Source organism: Miniopterus schreibersii (genome assembly GCF_964146895.1).
Source record: "Miniopterus schreibersii genome assembly, chromosome: 2".
Classification (NCBI taxonomy): Eukaryota; Metazoa; Chordata; class Mammalia; order Chiroptera; family Miniopteridae; genus Miniopterus; species Miniopterus schreibersii.
Window position 1 is genome coordinate 138192614 of NC_138102.1, and position 15003 is coordinate 138207616.

Sequence of the window (15003 nt, forward strand, 5' to 3'; positions counted from 1 at the left end):
TTTTTTGGTGGGCTGAGACAATGGCAACTCGAAGAAACGATAGCCCGGGGAGGCTTTAGCCCCTTCATAATTTTTCATCCAGACAATTGACAATATTATGAACCGTATTATAAAGGTGAATAAAGTATCTTTAGAAAATTTTGCTGTTTGTGATATGCAAGAAAAAGGAAAAATGACGAGCGTACTGAGGAATGCAGTGTCGAGGTGAATTCCATGGAGCTCACTTCCAATCATATTGCTGCTCCCAAGCCCTTCCTAACACTGAAATTCCGGAACTGCCACCTCGAGTGTGTGTGTCTGTGGTATACATGTGTGTGAGGAGAGGGGGATGGGAAGGGGGAGATGCGGGTTTGTGGGGAAAGTAGGAAATATGAAGGCTTCAGTTTCTCCAGCTGTAAAATAGGGCAATAATTCCCACTTTGCCCACCCTCTGCACTATTCCAATTTTGTCACAGAAGTCAAAATGGGGTGGGGTGGATGGCCCTGCACAGAGAGATTAGGAAAAGTGGGGGTCTGAAACCAATTATTATGTATACACATTCATATTTTCTCACCATTCTTTCATTAAATAAGTATACAAAAGTAAAGGAGGAAAGATACACTATAAAACTAGGAACACTTTTTTAATGAATTACAAACTAAATTACAAATAACATTAATAGCAGGAACACTCAAGGACAAGGTAAGAGAAAAGAGAATCATAAAAAGAAAAACAATACTCTTTTTTTAAACATTTGCATTACAAAACCCCAAGGTGCGAATGGCAACAAATCCACCCACTCCCACTAAAAAACTACTATAACCTGAAATATAAATATAATTGTTCATCCTTCTTTTAAAGAAATATTTCCCCCTCCATGCTCCCACTCAATCACAGCCCTGAAAAAGTGTCAGCATTCTCAAAATGATGTTTAACTTTACTTCCACTCCTATGGGGGTGGCCTTCAGAGGAAGATGTGCCCTGGCACCTGAAGAACTAAGAATCTTAAAAGAGAAAAATCCAAATAATCTTTCACTTGCCTTATAAGGCTGCGGTGAAGCACAGTTCCTGTCCCAGAGCCTCCCAGATACCCCTTGCCTATAGGAGGGACTGACAAGGGCACTGGGTGCAATCATTTCTACTGCTGCCCCAACAGGACTGCAGAGGCTGGGAGTCTTGGGACTCTCAGACTGTTAGGTGAGATCAAACACTAAAACTAGGGTATAAACTGGTTGGATCTATTTTTTAACCTAATTCTTCAAAACAGTCCCCTCCCTATGTTTTTGTTGTGCTTGGTTTTCAAAATTCCAATTTACCCCCGTTATAGTTGGTCTAACAAACACAGCGGCGGCAGTTTTGGAGCCTGCGATCCCAAACACAGAAAATAATAATTGTGGGGCTTTCAGAGATTCGGATGGCAAATCCTATGTGGGGGAGAGGAAGGAGTCAGTATTTTTTTTTTTTTTAATACCAGCCCTCCTTAGCAATGACTAAGAGGAGGGGTGGTAGAGGCTGACTTAAGTGCATCTAATACTGAAACTTCCTTTTATTTTACCCACTTTTCCCCTCCAACCCCCTGTATCCCCAGAGTTGTCTGGCTAAGAGAGGAAGGTGAGTGAATGTTAAGGCAGCCAGACAAGACAGAGGGCCACCCATAGCCCAGGGCCAAGCCAGATCAGGCCCCCACTGGAGGAGAGGGTGAGACTGGGGGCTTGGAGAAGGACATCAGAGTCGAAGGTGGGGTACTGGTTTGGTCACATCCTGGAAGAAAGGGTGAGTCAGAGCTGCCTTTGCCGAAATCCGTTTGTTGGGGTCGTAGTGCAGCATTTGCTGGAGGGAGAGATGTATACTGACTTCAGTGATGTGATATTGGAATAAATGGGCAGCAAGTATTCCAAAAAATTGGGAAATTAGAATCCATTTTACCCAAGGCAGAGTTCCCATTTCCTTCCTCCCTACATCTGTCTGTTCAGTTGATATGCCAACAGGGAGACAGAAGCAGGAGCTAGGAAAACACTGAGACCCAGAGTCCAGGGTCTTATCCTTCCTTCACCCAGGAAAAACCCTGCCCTAGGGTAGTCAATGAGAGGAAAGGGAGTCCACCTCCCACTCTCACCGATAACAAGCTCCGTCCATCTTCATCCAGGGGAGGCACAACTTTGCTAAAATCTTGCCTGGCCCACTTGGGGAAACTTGGCTTATAATCAGGCATAGAAGTAACTCCTGGCCAAACCACCTCATCCGGGGTCCCCAGAGTCCGAAAGATCCGGAAGAGTTGGTCAATCTCAGAATCTCCAGGAAAAAGGGCCCGGCGAGTCACCTGAAAATGAGGAAAGAGGAAAGGCCAAGACCCGCATTGACGTCAGTCAAAACTGCCCCTTGTACAATGGAGGTTCCCACAGGCGGTGGAAGGTCAGTAGGGCCCCATGACTCCCTCCCCAGGGCCTTTCATGGGGTCAGTCACACACAGCCTGAGACAATGAAGTCCCTTTATCTGTCTCCTCGCCCCCTCCTTCCTTCCCCCAACCATGGCTTTGCAGATCCCCAAGGCTGGGTGGGTCTGGGAGGGAGTGAATGTCTGGGGTGCCACTGACATGTAGCAAAGGGATCCCAAGCCACTCACGGGATGTGGGGTAGACACTGCGGTCATCCCCCCTCCTTGTGATGCAGCCACTTCTAGATAGGAGCACAGCGGGCAGAGACTGTGTCTTCCATTTCTTCTGTGTTCCCCACAGCACTTAGCATGGTGCTGGGTACACACTAGGTGCTTAACAAATATTTTTTGATGAATTGAGAGAGCAATATGGGCAATTGTAAGGTAATGAACTGGGGGATAAATGCACATTATATATATAGGCTAATGGTCTCCAAGCCCCTGGTTACAACTCTGATAGAGGACCATAAAAGATATTGCTGATTTGATTTAAAAACTCAGCCCACTCCATTGTTGTATTAAAGGGGACGAGAGTTCACATATTAAGGCTGGGCCTCAGGGATCCTTCAGTCTGAAAAGCCAGAGGTTGGGTGGGGACATGATCCAAGTCTGCGGTTTAAGTAAAAGATGTGGATAAACTGAACATAGGTGGTTTAACTGCATTCCTCACACTCTACAATAAGGTCTCCAGGCCAAATGAAAGCACTAACTGGAACTCATTCTACCAAATATATGCAAACTAATGTTAAAGCAGCTACAGAAATTATTTAGCTCAATTTTGGGATAAGAGTTGTAAAAGGATGCTAAGGCTATTTGAGGATATCCTACCATTGTGGTTGACATTAGGGACAACAGTCCTATCCTTTTCCCACCACCCCTGTAGGTACTACTCTAGAGAAAGAATCCTGTGATAATAGAAAGGCCATGGGTGTGGGCCAAGAAACAGTTCTGATGTTCTTCAATGTGGGGAACAGTGGGCTGGGTGGAACTCAGGCATGTCTCTGTACCATCTCAGCAAAGATGCAGCCCAGGCTCCAGATGTCCACAGCTGTGGAGTAGTATTTGCAGCCCAGAAGGATTTCAGGTGCTCGGTACCACAGGGTCACCACCTGGGGACAAAAGTAGGAAGGGGATGGGTGGTATATGGGGCATGGAGATTCCATCTCAACTCCCCAACATTACTCTGTTTGCTCTCCGCCTCTTAACAAGCAGCTTCTTTCCCTCTGTCCTTCCCTTCCCTCTGATTTCCCCTAAGCAAAATGATTACATACAACTTCTTAGCCCAGAATGACCCTAGCCCATGACTCTGTGACCATATTTTCTGAACCCCCAATTTGTGACCTTTATGAAAAACTTGAAACAAGTAGTCATAATGTTAACGGTGTGCCATCCAGCTCTCCTGGCTTGGTATCTATTAAAGCCCAGTTAGCTCTGCAGTATGAACTCTGTGCATACTCTAAGAACTCTTGAAATGTCAGAAATACTCTCCCTCCAGTGAGAGAGAAACTGCTGTCCAAATATTTTTAGTAACTTTGTGAATGTCCTTGTTAACACCTCCCAGGAAGTTCAGAGAAGAAATGCAGAGAGGGACTGACCTCATGGGTATAAGTACGAACAGGGACTCCAAAGGCTCTGGCTAGTCCAAAGTCGGCTAGCTTGATGGCCCCCTCTGCGTTGATAAGCAAATTCTGGGGTTTGAGGTCTCGGTGCAGGACCCGATGAGAATGGCAGAAAGCTAGGCCCTGGAGCAGCTGGAACAGATAGCTCTGATAATGGAGAGAGACAGGACTGTGTTTATCGCCTTCAAAACTCTACTAAAGCCTTTACTATGTTAGATTATAATTACATGTTTATAAACTATTTTTCCCATCGGACTGTCAGCCCAGTGAGGATAGGGTCCAGGTCTTACTCAATTTTGCATCTCTTTTCCATATCCTGTGCCTAGCACATTGAAGGTGTTCAATAAATGTGTTTTATAAATATTTGTTGATAGATTGAAAGTAGCATGGGGAGTAAATGACCCAGCCCTAAAACAGACTATAATAGAGACTCACTGGCTATTTCTCCCACCAAACAGGTAAAAGGGCTTTTTTGGAGGAATGTACCAAGTGCCCTGAAGTCCCATTTATCTGTTTCATCTGACCTTCTACCTGAGCTGTTATGTTGACTCACTAGAGTTTCAACTTTGATTCTCCAGCCCAGCCCTAGGGTTAATAAGCATAATGAGCAGCAAAAGAGCCACAAAAAAAGGGGTGTGGGGCGTGCGGGGGAGATTAGGGCTGGAAAGGAAACCAAAATCACAAATCATCACTCAGTCCGATTTGCTTGCCTTCAGTCCCCACAAGACAGGACCATGTTAGGGAGGAGTTGATGAGAAGGATTACCTTGATGAGGGGAAGAGGAATGCCAGTAAGGGCAGAGGCATCCATGAATTTTTTGAGATCTTGGTGCAGAAACTCGAAAACCAGGTAGAGTTTGTTTTCTGTGTGGATGACATCCAGCAGCCTACGGAAGGGACGTCCAGGAATGGAGGTGAGGGAGAGAAACGGCCAGATTACACAGACAGAAGGCATTCTCCAGACTGTCAAGCACCTCCCAGATACATACTTACTTGACAATATTAGGGTGGTTAAGTTCCTTAAGCAAAGAGATCTCTCGAATGGCAGTACTGGGTACACCCTCTGTCTCACTTGGAGAGATTGGGAAACAGAGATGGGAATGTGGTTAAAAATATTCCTTTCCCCCCCAGCCCAGTTATTCTTTATTCCCCAAGGAGACACCACCCCAGCATCCCCTAGGAAAGTGAGAGCAGGGAAAGTGTGCTTGTATGAGTTCATTGACGGGTGGACAGAGAGTGGCTTTTGAATATATTAAGGTCATTATTTCTTTTTTTCCCAAAGATAGGTAAGGAAAGCCTCCTAGTGAAGGGGGAGAGAAGGTAACAGAAAAAAGGGGGGGGGGAGCAGCACCCACCCTCCCTAAGAGGGGCCAGTGAGGTTCAACTGCCATTCTTTTGAAAGAGGGAGAGAATTCTAAGATGAGGGTGGGGCTGGGGCAGTGAGGAGAGCTCTTTATTCAGAAAGGTGCTCTTCACCGGTTCCCACAAAACCCAACTCCACGGGGAGTACTGGAACCCAACTCAGAGGCCTCCTTCGTCTTCCTGACTGCACATTTGGGGGCATCACCGGTTTTGGGGAGCAAGTTTCCCACGGATTCGGAACTACCCTGTAATCTCTAAAGGGAAACCCTCTACAGTCCTCCAACCCACTCTTCCACTTCAGAAGAAGTCCCTCCCTGCTACTTTCCGGTTCCTAGACGGCTACCCGCCTGTTGGGGTGGGGGTTGGGGGCACTCAAGTTGTTCCCAAGGTAGAAGTCCCGGTACAGAGGCCACTCACGTGTCCAGGCGGATTTTTTTAAGCGCCACCACTTCTCCCGTCAGCTTGTTTTTGGCTTTGTACACAACTCCGTACGTGCCCTCTCCGATCTTTTCCACTTTTTGGAAGTTCTCCATGAAGCGCTAACGAGTCGGGTCAGCCCGGCCCTGGAGCGGGGACCTGGGAACCCTGCAGAAAGCCGGCCCCGGTTCCCCGGGCGGAGGAGGCGGAAGCAGGGCCCAGCACCGCGGCCCCAGGTCCGGATGGAACGCAGTGTTATCTCTCGCTCTTGTCAATTTGTCCAACTTGAAACAATGTTGCCGCCTCCCCCCAATTCCCTGCCACCGGCAGAGGCCCCGCCTCTCCTTCCCGCGTTTCTCTGACTCCGCCCCCAGCCCTTCCTATTGGCCAACGTCAGAGCGGGAGAGGCGAACCCGGCGCCCCTGGCCGCCAACGACCCAGCCCCGCGCTAGTTTGTTTCTGAGGAAGCGTTAAGACGAGTTTCTGCCTCTGGGGAGGCCGAACACCTTTTTCTAAGTACATGATTTAGGCTCAAATTTCCTCCCTGTGTCCTGAGTCTGTAGGAATGTCCTGATCTCACTGTTTTCACAACCCTTAGGGAAAATGTATATCGATCTAAGATTAAACTCCACCTGGCCCGGGGGGCCTCCTTTGAAAAGCAGGACGCTGGGAATCTCATTGTAAGGGTTTCCTGGGCGTCCAAGGAGTTTTAGCGTCAGCCTCTCAGCCTACCCTGACACTGTCTCTCTCTCTGTTTTTGGATATAGGGTCTCTGTTTGTGTCTTTTTGAGAGGTCCTGGTTTGAATCAAACAACAAATTGATTCCTCTCCCATGATGAATTGCGTATGTCGGGTAGGTGTTATGTAGCTGCCCTTCAGTCAATTATTTCTCAGTCAAGGTGACAATGACCCATGTCCAGGGACCAGGATCCCTTGACAGTTCTGCCTTTCTCCAGTCCTCCTGCCCCTCCCAGACCTTCCCTGAAGGGAGAGGAGGAAGGGCTATGCAAATGAGCACCCCTCTCTTATATAGGGGCTTGTCCCAGCCCCCAAGAGCCTTTGGTTGCTGGAAGGAAGACAGGATGGTTCCCTTAAAATGCCTTCTCCATGTGGCTGTAATGGGTGCTCTTCTGGCTCTGGGAGCCACAGAAGGTGAGTGTGGGGCGTGTGGATATGAAGAAGTGTGAATTTGGGTTTGCACACCTGCTCTGGTTTTTCCCCTCCTAATGGGAGATACCAGCAACACTTCAGGCTTCTGGCACCCATTTGATTTAGTGAGGACATGGGAACCTGAACTCCCTCGCCACATGGAGATTTGAGACTGAAACTGAAAATAATCCCATCTTGGAAGGGCGAGAGGATGGTGGATCTTCCTGGCCATAATTCTGGGGAACCCTGGGCAGCGAGCTGGAGCAGGGGCTCCAAGGGGGTGAAATGAGTGGGAGGTTCTTTTAGGCGATGTCTCAGGCACTTGTGATAGGGTATTTAAGGTGAGGAATAAGAGAATGTGGCATTGGATAAAAAGGGTAAGGAGGCACCACCAAACCTCTTAAGGGTGGGGATGGGTGAACACAGCCCAGGCTTTTGTCCTGGGGATGGAAAAGAGAGGCAGAGGGGTCTCAGCTGAGCATCACATGAAAGGGCTCTGGGGGATTGGAGCCTCGTGACAGGAGCAAGGGGTGGGGGTGAGGAGTGGTGAGAGGATCTGGAATGTCCTATGGGGCTCTGAGGAGGGAGGGTTGGGAGTGGAGAAAGAATAGGGCATCTTATGATTCTCTTGGTTTTTTAAAAATATATCTTTATTGATTTCAGAGAGAGGAAAGGCGAGGGAGAGAGAGAGATAGAAACATCAATGATGAGGGAATCATTGATTGAGCCCACAACCTGGGCATGTGCCCTGACCGGGAATCAAACCCTGATTGCCTGGATCCCAGGTCGACGCTCAACGGCTGAGCCACACCCGGCCAGGCATGATTCTCTTGTTCTAATGGTGGGATGCTCAATGAAGATTCCAGATCCTCCCCCACCAGAATCGACTAATTTTCCAGTACAAATTAGAAATGGAGTGAGCATAGTTTCTGCTGTGCTGAAATACATACGTTTCCTCTTTCTCACAGATTTTTTTTTTTAATCCTCATCTGAGGATATTTTTTCCATTGCTTTTCAGAGAGAGTGGGGGAGAGAAACATCAAGGGAGAGAAACATCAATTGGTTGCCTCCTGCACGCACCCTGACTGGGGCCGGGGATTGAGCCTGCAACTGAGATATGTTCCCTTGGCTAGAATCGAACCCAGGACCCTTCAGTCTGCAGGCCAACACTCTAACCACTGAGTCAAACTGGCTAGGGCCTCTTTCTCACAGACTGAGAAAATTCTTCTTGATCTGACTTTCCCCATTCATGCTGCTGTTTTAAGTCTTTTTCTTTTACTGTGTTCTTTAATATAGTCTGGAAACATTCTGTTCATTCTTGTCTACCTGAGACTCTTAAAAGACTGCTTACTTTTTGGAACCGGATTTTTTTTTATATCATAAGAAGTCATTTTTAGATATTAATGAAATTTTATATGGACTGGATTTGATAGTTGTGTCTAGTGTGAAATAATGCTTATTCAATAAAATATTCATTTTTTAAACAGATACATACTGAATTTGTATGGTTAAAATAAAGATGTCTGGGATTAGCTTTTAGAGACTTTAGCTAAAAACAAACAAACAAACAAACAAACAAATAGGAGACTTGACTTGGGATGGAATACACACAATACAATATACAGATGATGTGTTATAGAATTGTACACCTGAAACCTATATAATTTTATTAACCAATAAATTCAATAAAAATAATAAATAATAAAACAACAACAAAAACAAACAACAATAACAAAGTATAGTAAAAGCAAATGTGGCAAATGTGATAGTTATTAGATCTGGATGAGGCATATAGAGATCCATCATATCCCTTTTTCTCAGACCACTCTCAGTCAGTTGCAGTAATTTTGTCTGCTCTGTCCTCAACCCCAACCTCTGCCTACCTCTGATCCATCTTCCTCACTGTTTTCTAGTTATCCTTCTAAAACACAAATCTGATCATATTAAAAAAGATTCTGAAGGGTGAATTTTATGTATGTGAATTATAACTCAACAAAACAAACAAAATCTTCTGAGGTGGCCTTGCCTATAGGGTAAAGGCCAAATTCCTTCACTTGGCACTCAAAGCTCCCGAACCTGCTTTTGGCCTTATCTTTCCCAGTGTGTATCAACCACATTGCTGGTAGTTTCCTATCATGCCATGTGCTTCCATGACTCCATACATGCATCTGCTTATGCTGGGCCTTCTGCCTAGAATGCTTTATCCCACAGGCCAGCTCCTCATTGAAGTCTTTCCCAATCTGCCAGAGGGGAACTACAGTAATCTGTTTAGTCTATCATTTTGTTACATTTCATGCATGTCTGTTATGGCTCATATTAAAAAGTGCCTTGAATTATAGTAATTTATGTATATGTCTATTTCCTATACTTTACCTTGAATCCCTTCAGAGCCATGTCTTATTCATTTCTTAAGACCTTTGTACCTAGCATAGTGCCTGGGACATAGTGAGTATTCAGTAAATTAAAATGCACTTTGAATGTGAGAATCAGTGGGGTGACATGGGACAGTATTATCCCCTGAGAAGGGACTGAGTGGTACTAGGGCACTCATGGTACTTTCCTTTTAGGATCCGTAGACCAGGACTGGCTTGGTGTCCCGAGGCAGTTCAGAACTAAAGCCTGGAACAGGCAGCTCTATCCTGAGTGGACAGAAAACCAGGGGCCTGACTGCTGGAGAGGTGGGAACTTGGCAAATTCTGGGGAGAGCATGGTGGGAATGGGGTGGGGAGAGGAGTAGGAACTGGGTTGAATGTAGTTTGGAAAGAGAAGAGAGGGAAAGGTATATGGGGAAGGGAAGCCAAGGAGTCCCAGCTAATGCAACTCCCCTTTCCAGGTGGCCCAGTGTCCTTGAAGGTCAGGAATGATGGGCCTACGCTGGTTGGGGCAAATGTCTCCTTCTCTATTACCCTGCACTTCCCTGAAAGCCAAAAGGTGCTGCCAGATGGGCAGGTCATCTGGGCCAATGACACCACTGTCAACGGTGAGTACCTCTCTATTCCAGGCCCTCATTCCTAGGGCTCAGATTCCCTGGTATCCCCAATGAGCTCAAGGAATGCCCCCTCCCCCCTCTACTTTTTTAAAAAACAAATTATATATGTAATGCATATTCATTGTAGAAAAATTTGAAAACAAAAATAAAATGAAAAAAGATTATAGTCCCCCAAATGGGGGACAGAAGACCCATTGGACCTAGAAGTTGGATGGACTTAGATTTAAACTTGTTTCTAGTATGTGACCCTGGGCAAATTACTTGTTTTGTGTTTCCATACGCTTATCCATAGAATTGGAATGATAGCTCCCATGAAAGGTTGCTGTAAGGACTAAAATGTGATAATATGTAAAGAATTTAGCACAAAGCCTGGCCTATAGTAAAGGCTCAGTAAATGTTAGCTGGTGCTGTTATTTTTACTTTTATCCTGCTCGCTAGAGCAAATCTCTCTAAACATCTTGACATATGGCCTTCCAGTCTCTTTTCTATATAAGTATATACATATGAATCTTTAACTGTAGTTTCCATTCTTCCCACTACCACCCCAAATGGCTTATACTAAGGGGAATATACTTTGCAGCTGGGGAGTGTTCCTGCAGCACCTCTCTGAGAGCCATGTTAGGGGTTTTGGTGTACAGAAAGGAGTGCCAGGGTTTGAAGGTGACTCTGTATCTACCTTTCAGGGAGCCAGGTGTGGGGAGGACAGCCCGTGTATCCCCAGGAACCTGATGATACCTGCATCTTCCCTGATGGGGGGGCCTGCCCATCTGGCCCTTGGTCTCAGAGGAGAAGATTTGTTTATGTCTGGAAGACCTGGGGTGAGGGACTCCCTGCTCTGGCCTGTCATCCACAGTTGGATTCACCTCTTTCTACCTGATTCTCTTTCCTTTTGGTCCCACCCTTTAAGCTCCATGAGTTCCTTAATTATTTTCCCCATGGCTCCTTCCTCTTCCATAGCACCTAGCCCCCTCCAACTCTGTTATAGTTCTTTCTGGGAGCCCTTCCCCAATTATAGTCCCATTCCATGGAACCACTCATTAGGATGCCTTTCCTGGTCCCCATATCACAACCTTCCAAATACCATCTAAAATTACCATCCTAAATACATCTGACCTTCCTTCCCTGGTGCCATCTCTAATCAGTCTTCTTTGACCAGTAACCCCCACCCCTTCCTGCTTTTCTTTCCAAAACCCTCAGGCCAATACTGGCAAGTTCTAGGGGGCCCGGTGTCTGGGCTGAGCATTGGAACAGGCACAGCAGTACTCGGCACACACACCATGGAAGTAACTGTCTACCGTCGCCAGGGGTCTGAGAGCTACATGCCCATCGGTCACTCCAGCTTAGCCTTCACCATTACTGGTAAGGATTTAGGAAGGGAAAGGCCAACCCTATGGGAAGAAAAGAAGGTAGAGAGGCTTGGCTGGACTGGAAGGGGAAAGGGGAAATGGTGTGTAATCTTAAAGGGACAGAACCAGGAAAACCTGGGTAAAGAAATATGGGGCTTGGAGCCAGTGAAGGGACAATCAGCTTGGAGTTGGAGGGTGTGGCTGTGAAAGGAGAAGCTGCGGCCCAAGTGTGGTTCTTACCTTTTCTGGTTTCAATCCCAGACCAGGTGCCCTTCTCTGTGAGCGTATCCCAGCTGCAGGCCTTGGATGGAGAGAACAAGCACTTCCTGAGAAACCAACCTCTCATCTTTGCACTCCAGCTCCATGACCCCAGTGGCTATTTGTCTGGGGCTGACCTTTCCTACACCTGGGACTTTGGAGACAGTACTGGGACCTTGATCTCTCGGGCACTTGTAGTCACTCACACTTACCTAGAGTCTGGTACAGTCACTCCCCGGGTGGTGCTTCAGGCTGCCATTCCTCTCACCTCCTGTGGCTCCTCTCCAGTTCCAGGCACCACAGATGGGCTTGTGCCAACTGAAGAGGCCCCTGGCACCACAGCTGGGCTAGTGCCTACAGCAGAAGTTGTAGGTACTACACCCAGTCAGGTTCAAACTGCAGAGTCCTCTGGAACCACAGCTGTGCAGGTGCCAACCACAGAGGTCATAGGTACTACACCTGTGCAAGTGCCAACTGCAGAGGGCATAGTTACCACACTTGCAGAGATGCCAACTACAGAGACTATAGGTTCGACCCCTGAAGTGTCAACTGCAGAGCCCTCTGAAACCACAGTTGTTCAGGTAACAACTACAGAGTTGGTGGAGACCACAGCAGGAGAGGAACCCACACCTGGGCCTGAGGGTCCAGATGCCAGCCCGTTCATGCCTACAGAAGGTATGACAGGTAAGAGGACCAGTGTGAATGAGGCTTGTTGAGTGGGGCATTTGTTATTAAAGACCTGAAAGACTTACCCAGGACCCAGATGTTACCCAATCCTTTGCTAATAATGGAGTCCCCTCAGAGGCTCACTGGTTTTAAAGCCCTCAAGTCTCTCTTAATGCCATGGAATAGATGTGGAGGTCAGGAAGTCAGGGCCTTTCCCTGGGACCTGGGGAGGGAGTTTGTTGCTTCTCTATCCCTGAGGAGAGTAGAGCTGTTCCCTGAGGGGCAAGCCAGGGAACAGACTGCGGTCATTTACATAATAGTTATATCTCATTTTCTGTTCAAGCATAAATGCATAGAAATCTTTTCCAGATTCTTACACCATTTCCCACCCCTGGATTTTCCTCCCAAAGCAGATCAGTCTGGAATTATGGTAGGAACGCTTTCATAAAATGGAAGAATGAGATAGTGACACTTTGATGAGTTAACATACGTTGAGTGTCCAGCCCAGGACCTGGTACAGTGTAGGGCATGATAAACATTTATGATACTTTAAAACTCCAACTCTAGCCCGGCCAGGCGTGGCTCAGTGGTTGAGCGTCAACCTACGATCCAGGCGATGGGGGTTTGATTCTCGGTCAGGGCACATGCCCAGGTTGCGGGCTCGATCCCTAGTTGGGGGCGTGCAGGAGGCAGCCGATCAATGACTCTCTCATCATTGATGTTTCTATTTCTCTCTCTCCCTCTCCTTTCCTCTCTCTGAAATCAATAAAGATATATTTAAAAAAATACATTAAAAAAAAAATAAAACTCCAACTCTACCCCTATCTGTGAAACTCTGGGCAGTAATTTCTCCTTTAGGCCTCAATTTCCTTATCTGTACAATGAGATTTCCCAGGTCTTGTCTAATACCAAGCCTGGATCCAGTAGCTCTGGCTCTACCTGGGAACATGCCTGCTTGGCTGCTGTTTCCAGGTGAGTCATTTGTCTGTTGACTTTACCCTTCCATCTTCTCCTGCCAGGCTCCCAGAGCCCCCTGCTGGATGATACAGCCACCTTAATCCTGGTGAAGAGACAAGCCCCCTTGGATTGTGTTCTGTATCGATATGGCTCCTTTTCCCTCACAATGGACATTGTCCGTGAGTCTTGCCTACTGTGGGAGCTGACGGAGGGAGGCATGTGCTACCTCAGGCTGCCAGTGGAAGTTACTCACCTGGGGAAGAACAACGAAATCCCAGGGTTTTCATTTGAAGACATGGGGATGGGGTTGGGGAAGCAGCTTAGGGATTTCCTGTCTATGAGCCTTTGGGGAGTCCTGGTAGAGGAATCCCAGACTTCAAATCTTGCAACTTTGCAGAGGGTATTGAGAGTGCTGAGATCCTGCAGGCTGTGCCATCCAGTGAAGGGGATGCATTTGAGCTGACTGTGTCTTGTCAAGGCGGGTGAGTACCCCACTGGTGGCCCTGAGAACTCCTGGGTTGACTGTTAACCTGCTCTCTGGTGTCAAGTGTTCCCTCCCAGACCCCCTGACATAAGATGACACCTCTCCCAGGCTGCCCGAGGAAGCCTGTATGGACATCTCATCGCCAGGGTGCCAGCCCCCTACCCAGCGGCTGTGTCAGCCTGTGCCACCTAGCCCAGCTTGCCAGCTGGTTCTGCACCAGGCACTGAAGGGAGGCTCAGGGACTTACTGCCTCAATGTATCTTTGGCTGATGCAAACAGCCTGGCAATGGTCAGCACCCAGCTTGTCATGCCTGGTAGGTACTTGGACAAGAGCAGGGATGAAGAAGGGGAGTGGGCAGAGGCTATCTGGCAGGGAGCAGACACTGAAGCAGGGCCTGGGATTCCACTCACAGGTCAAGAAGCAGACCTTGGGCAGGCTCCCCTGTTCATGGGCATTTTGCTGGTATTGATGGCTATGGTGCTTGCATCCCTGGTATACAGGTGAGAACCCCACCATCCAGGTCACACTCCCTTATTCCTTATTACCACTACTCACTCTTCCTCAAGGGGAAATATGGTGTCCAGGAAAGAGCCCAGATTTGGAAGTTAAACAAGTGTGGGCTGCAGTCTTGCTGGTGGGATCTTTCCTGCGTTCTGAACCTCTGAAAAGTAGGAAAACTAACACCTGTCCTGGGGACTGTTATCAGATTAGAGACAATGTGGATAAAGCACCTGGTTCTGAAGCAAGAATGCAATAAATGATGATATCGATGACTATTGTTATTAGCAATATCAAGAGTGGAGGAGGTTGGGTGAACTGAGTTCTCTACCTCTGAAAAGGGCGGATCCCCAGGCCTGGAGTCCTCAAAGCAAGGAAGCTCGTGGGGGGGCGGGGGATGGACAGAGGTTACCATAAAAACAAGAGAGGATGAACCCTGTTGGTGAGGAGAAGAGTAGGGAGTAAAGATCAAGGCCAAGTAAACCTGGGATATGGGTGTGTCCTTTGGAGAAGCACAGACAGGCTACCCTTGTCCACTGCTAACCAGTTTCCTCCTCCTCCCAATATCAGGCGCAGACTTATGAAGCGGGGCTCTGCTGTCTCCCTTCCCCAGCTGCCACACGGTAGCACCCACTGGCTGCGTTTGCCCCGGGTCTTCCGCTCTTGCTCCATTGGTGAGAGCAGGCCCCTCCTCAGCGGGCAGCAGGTCTGAGTACTCACATGTGATGCCATGATTTACCCAGGGTGGACAGCAATGCCTATCTTTTCTCCAGTCTCCACTTGGAAACTGCCATTACATGAAATAAATACTTAGAACCTGATGCTGTTTTTTTCTTGCTTCTTG

General features: G+C 47.5%; 2 protein-coding genes across 5 annotated transcripts in view; one reads left to right on the forward strand and one right to left on the reverse strand.

The window, feature by feature from the left end:
• Window positions 1-14946, forward strand: part of PMEL (premelanosome protein) — a 32425-nt gene extending 17479 nt beyond the window's left edge. The window contains exons 1-12 of one of the 3 annotated variants that reach the window (XM_081130443.1): window positions 6592-6664; window positions 6845-6963; window positions 9528-9638; window positions 9794-9940; window positions 10633-10767; window positions 11147-11308; window positions 11557-12237; window positions 13239-13355; window positions 13574-13658; window positions 13769-13974; window positions 14074-14161; window positions 14730-14946. In XM_081130443.1, the coding sequence (XP_080986569.1) occupies window positions 6894-6963; window positions 9528-9638; window positions 9794-9940; window positions 10633-10767; window positions 11147-11308; window positions 11557-12237; window positions 13239-13355; window positions 13574-13658; window positions 13769-13974; window positions 14074-14161; window positions 14730-14871 (1944 nt within the window). In that variant the 5' untranslated portion in view covers window positions 6592-6664; window positions 6845-6893 and the 3' untranslated portion in view covers window positions 14872-14946. Of the gene's footprint in view, window positions 1-6591; window positions 6665-6844; window positions 6964-9527; window positions 9639-9793; window positions 9941-10632; window positions 10768-11146; window positions 11309-11556; window positions 12238-13238; window positions 13356-13573; window positions 13659-13768; window positions 14162-14729 lie in introns of those variants that run through there. The other 2 variants (XM_081130441.1, XM_081130442.1) reach the window with 2 other exon arrangements.
• CDK2 (cyclin dependent kinase 2) lies at window positions 600-6163 on the reverse strand. 2 transcript variants are annotated; one of them, XM_081130469.1, is made up of 8 exons: window positions 5812-6163; window positions 5026-5103; window positions 4799-4919; window positions 4010-4180; window positions 3422-3523; window positions 2604-2747; window positions 2097-2300; window positions 600-1810 (listed from the first exon to the last, which is right to left on the reverse strand). In XM_081130469.1, the coding sequence occupies exons 1-8, from the start codon at window positions 5925-5927 to the stop codon at window positions 1706-1708; spliced, it is 1041 nt and encodes a 346-aa protein (XP_080986595.1). In that variant the 5' UTR covers window positions 5928-6163; the 3' UTR covers window positions 600-1705. The 2 variants fall into 2 exon arrangements, with proteins under 2 accessions (XP_080986595.1, XP_080986596.1); XM_081130470.1 differs by lacking the exon at window positions 2604-2747.
• Window positions 14947-15003: the final 57 nt, after the last annotated feature.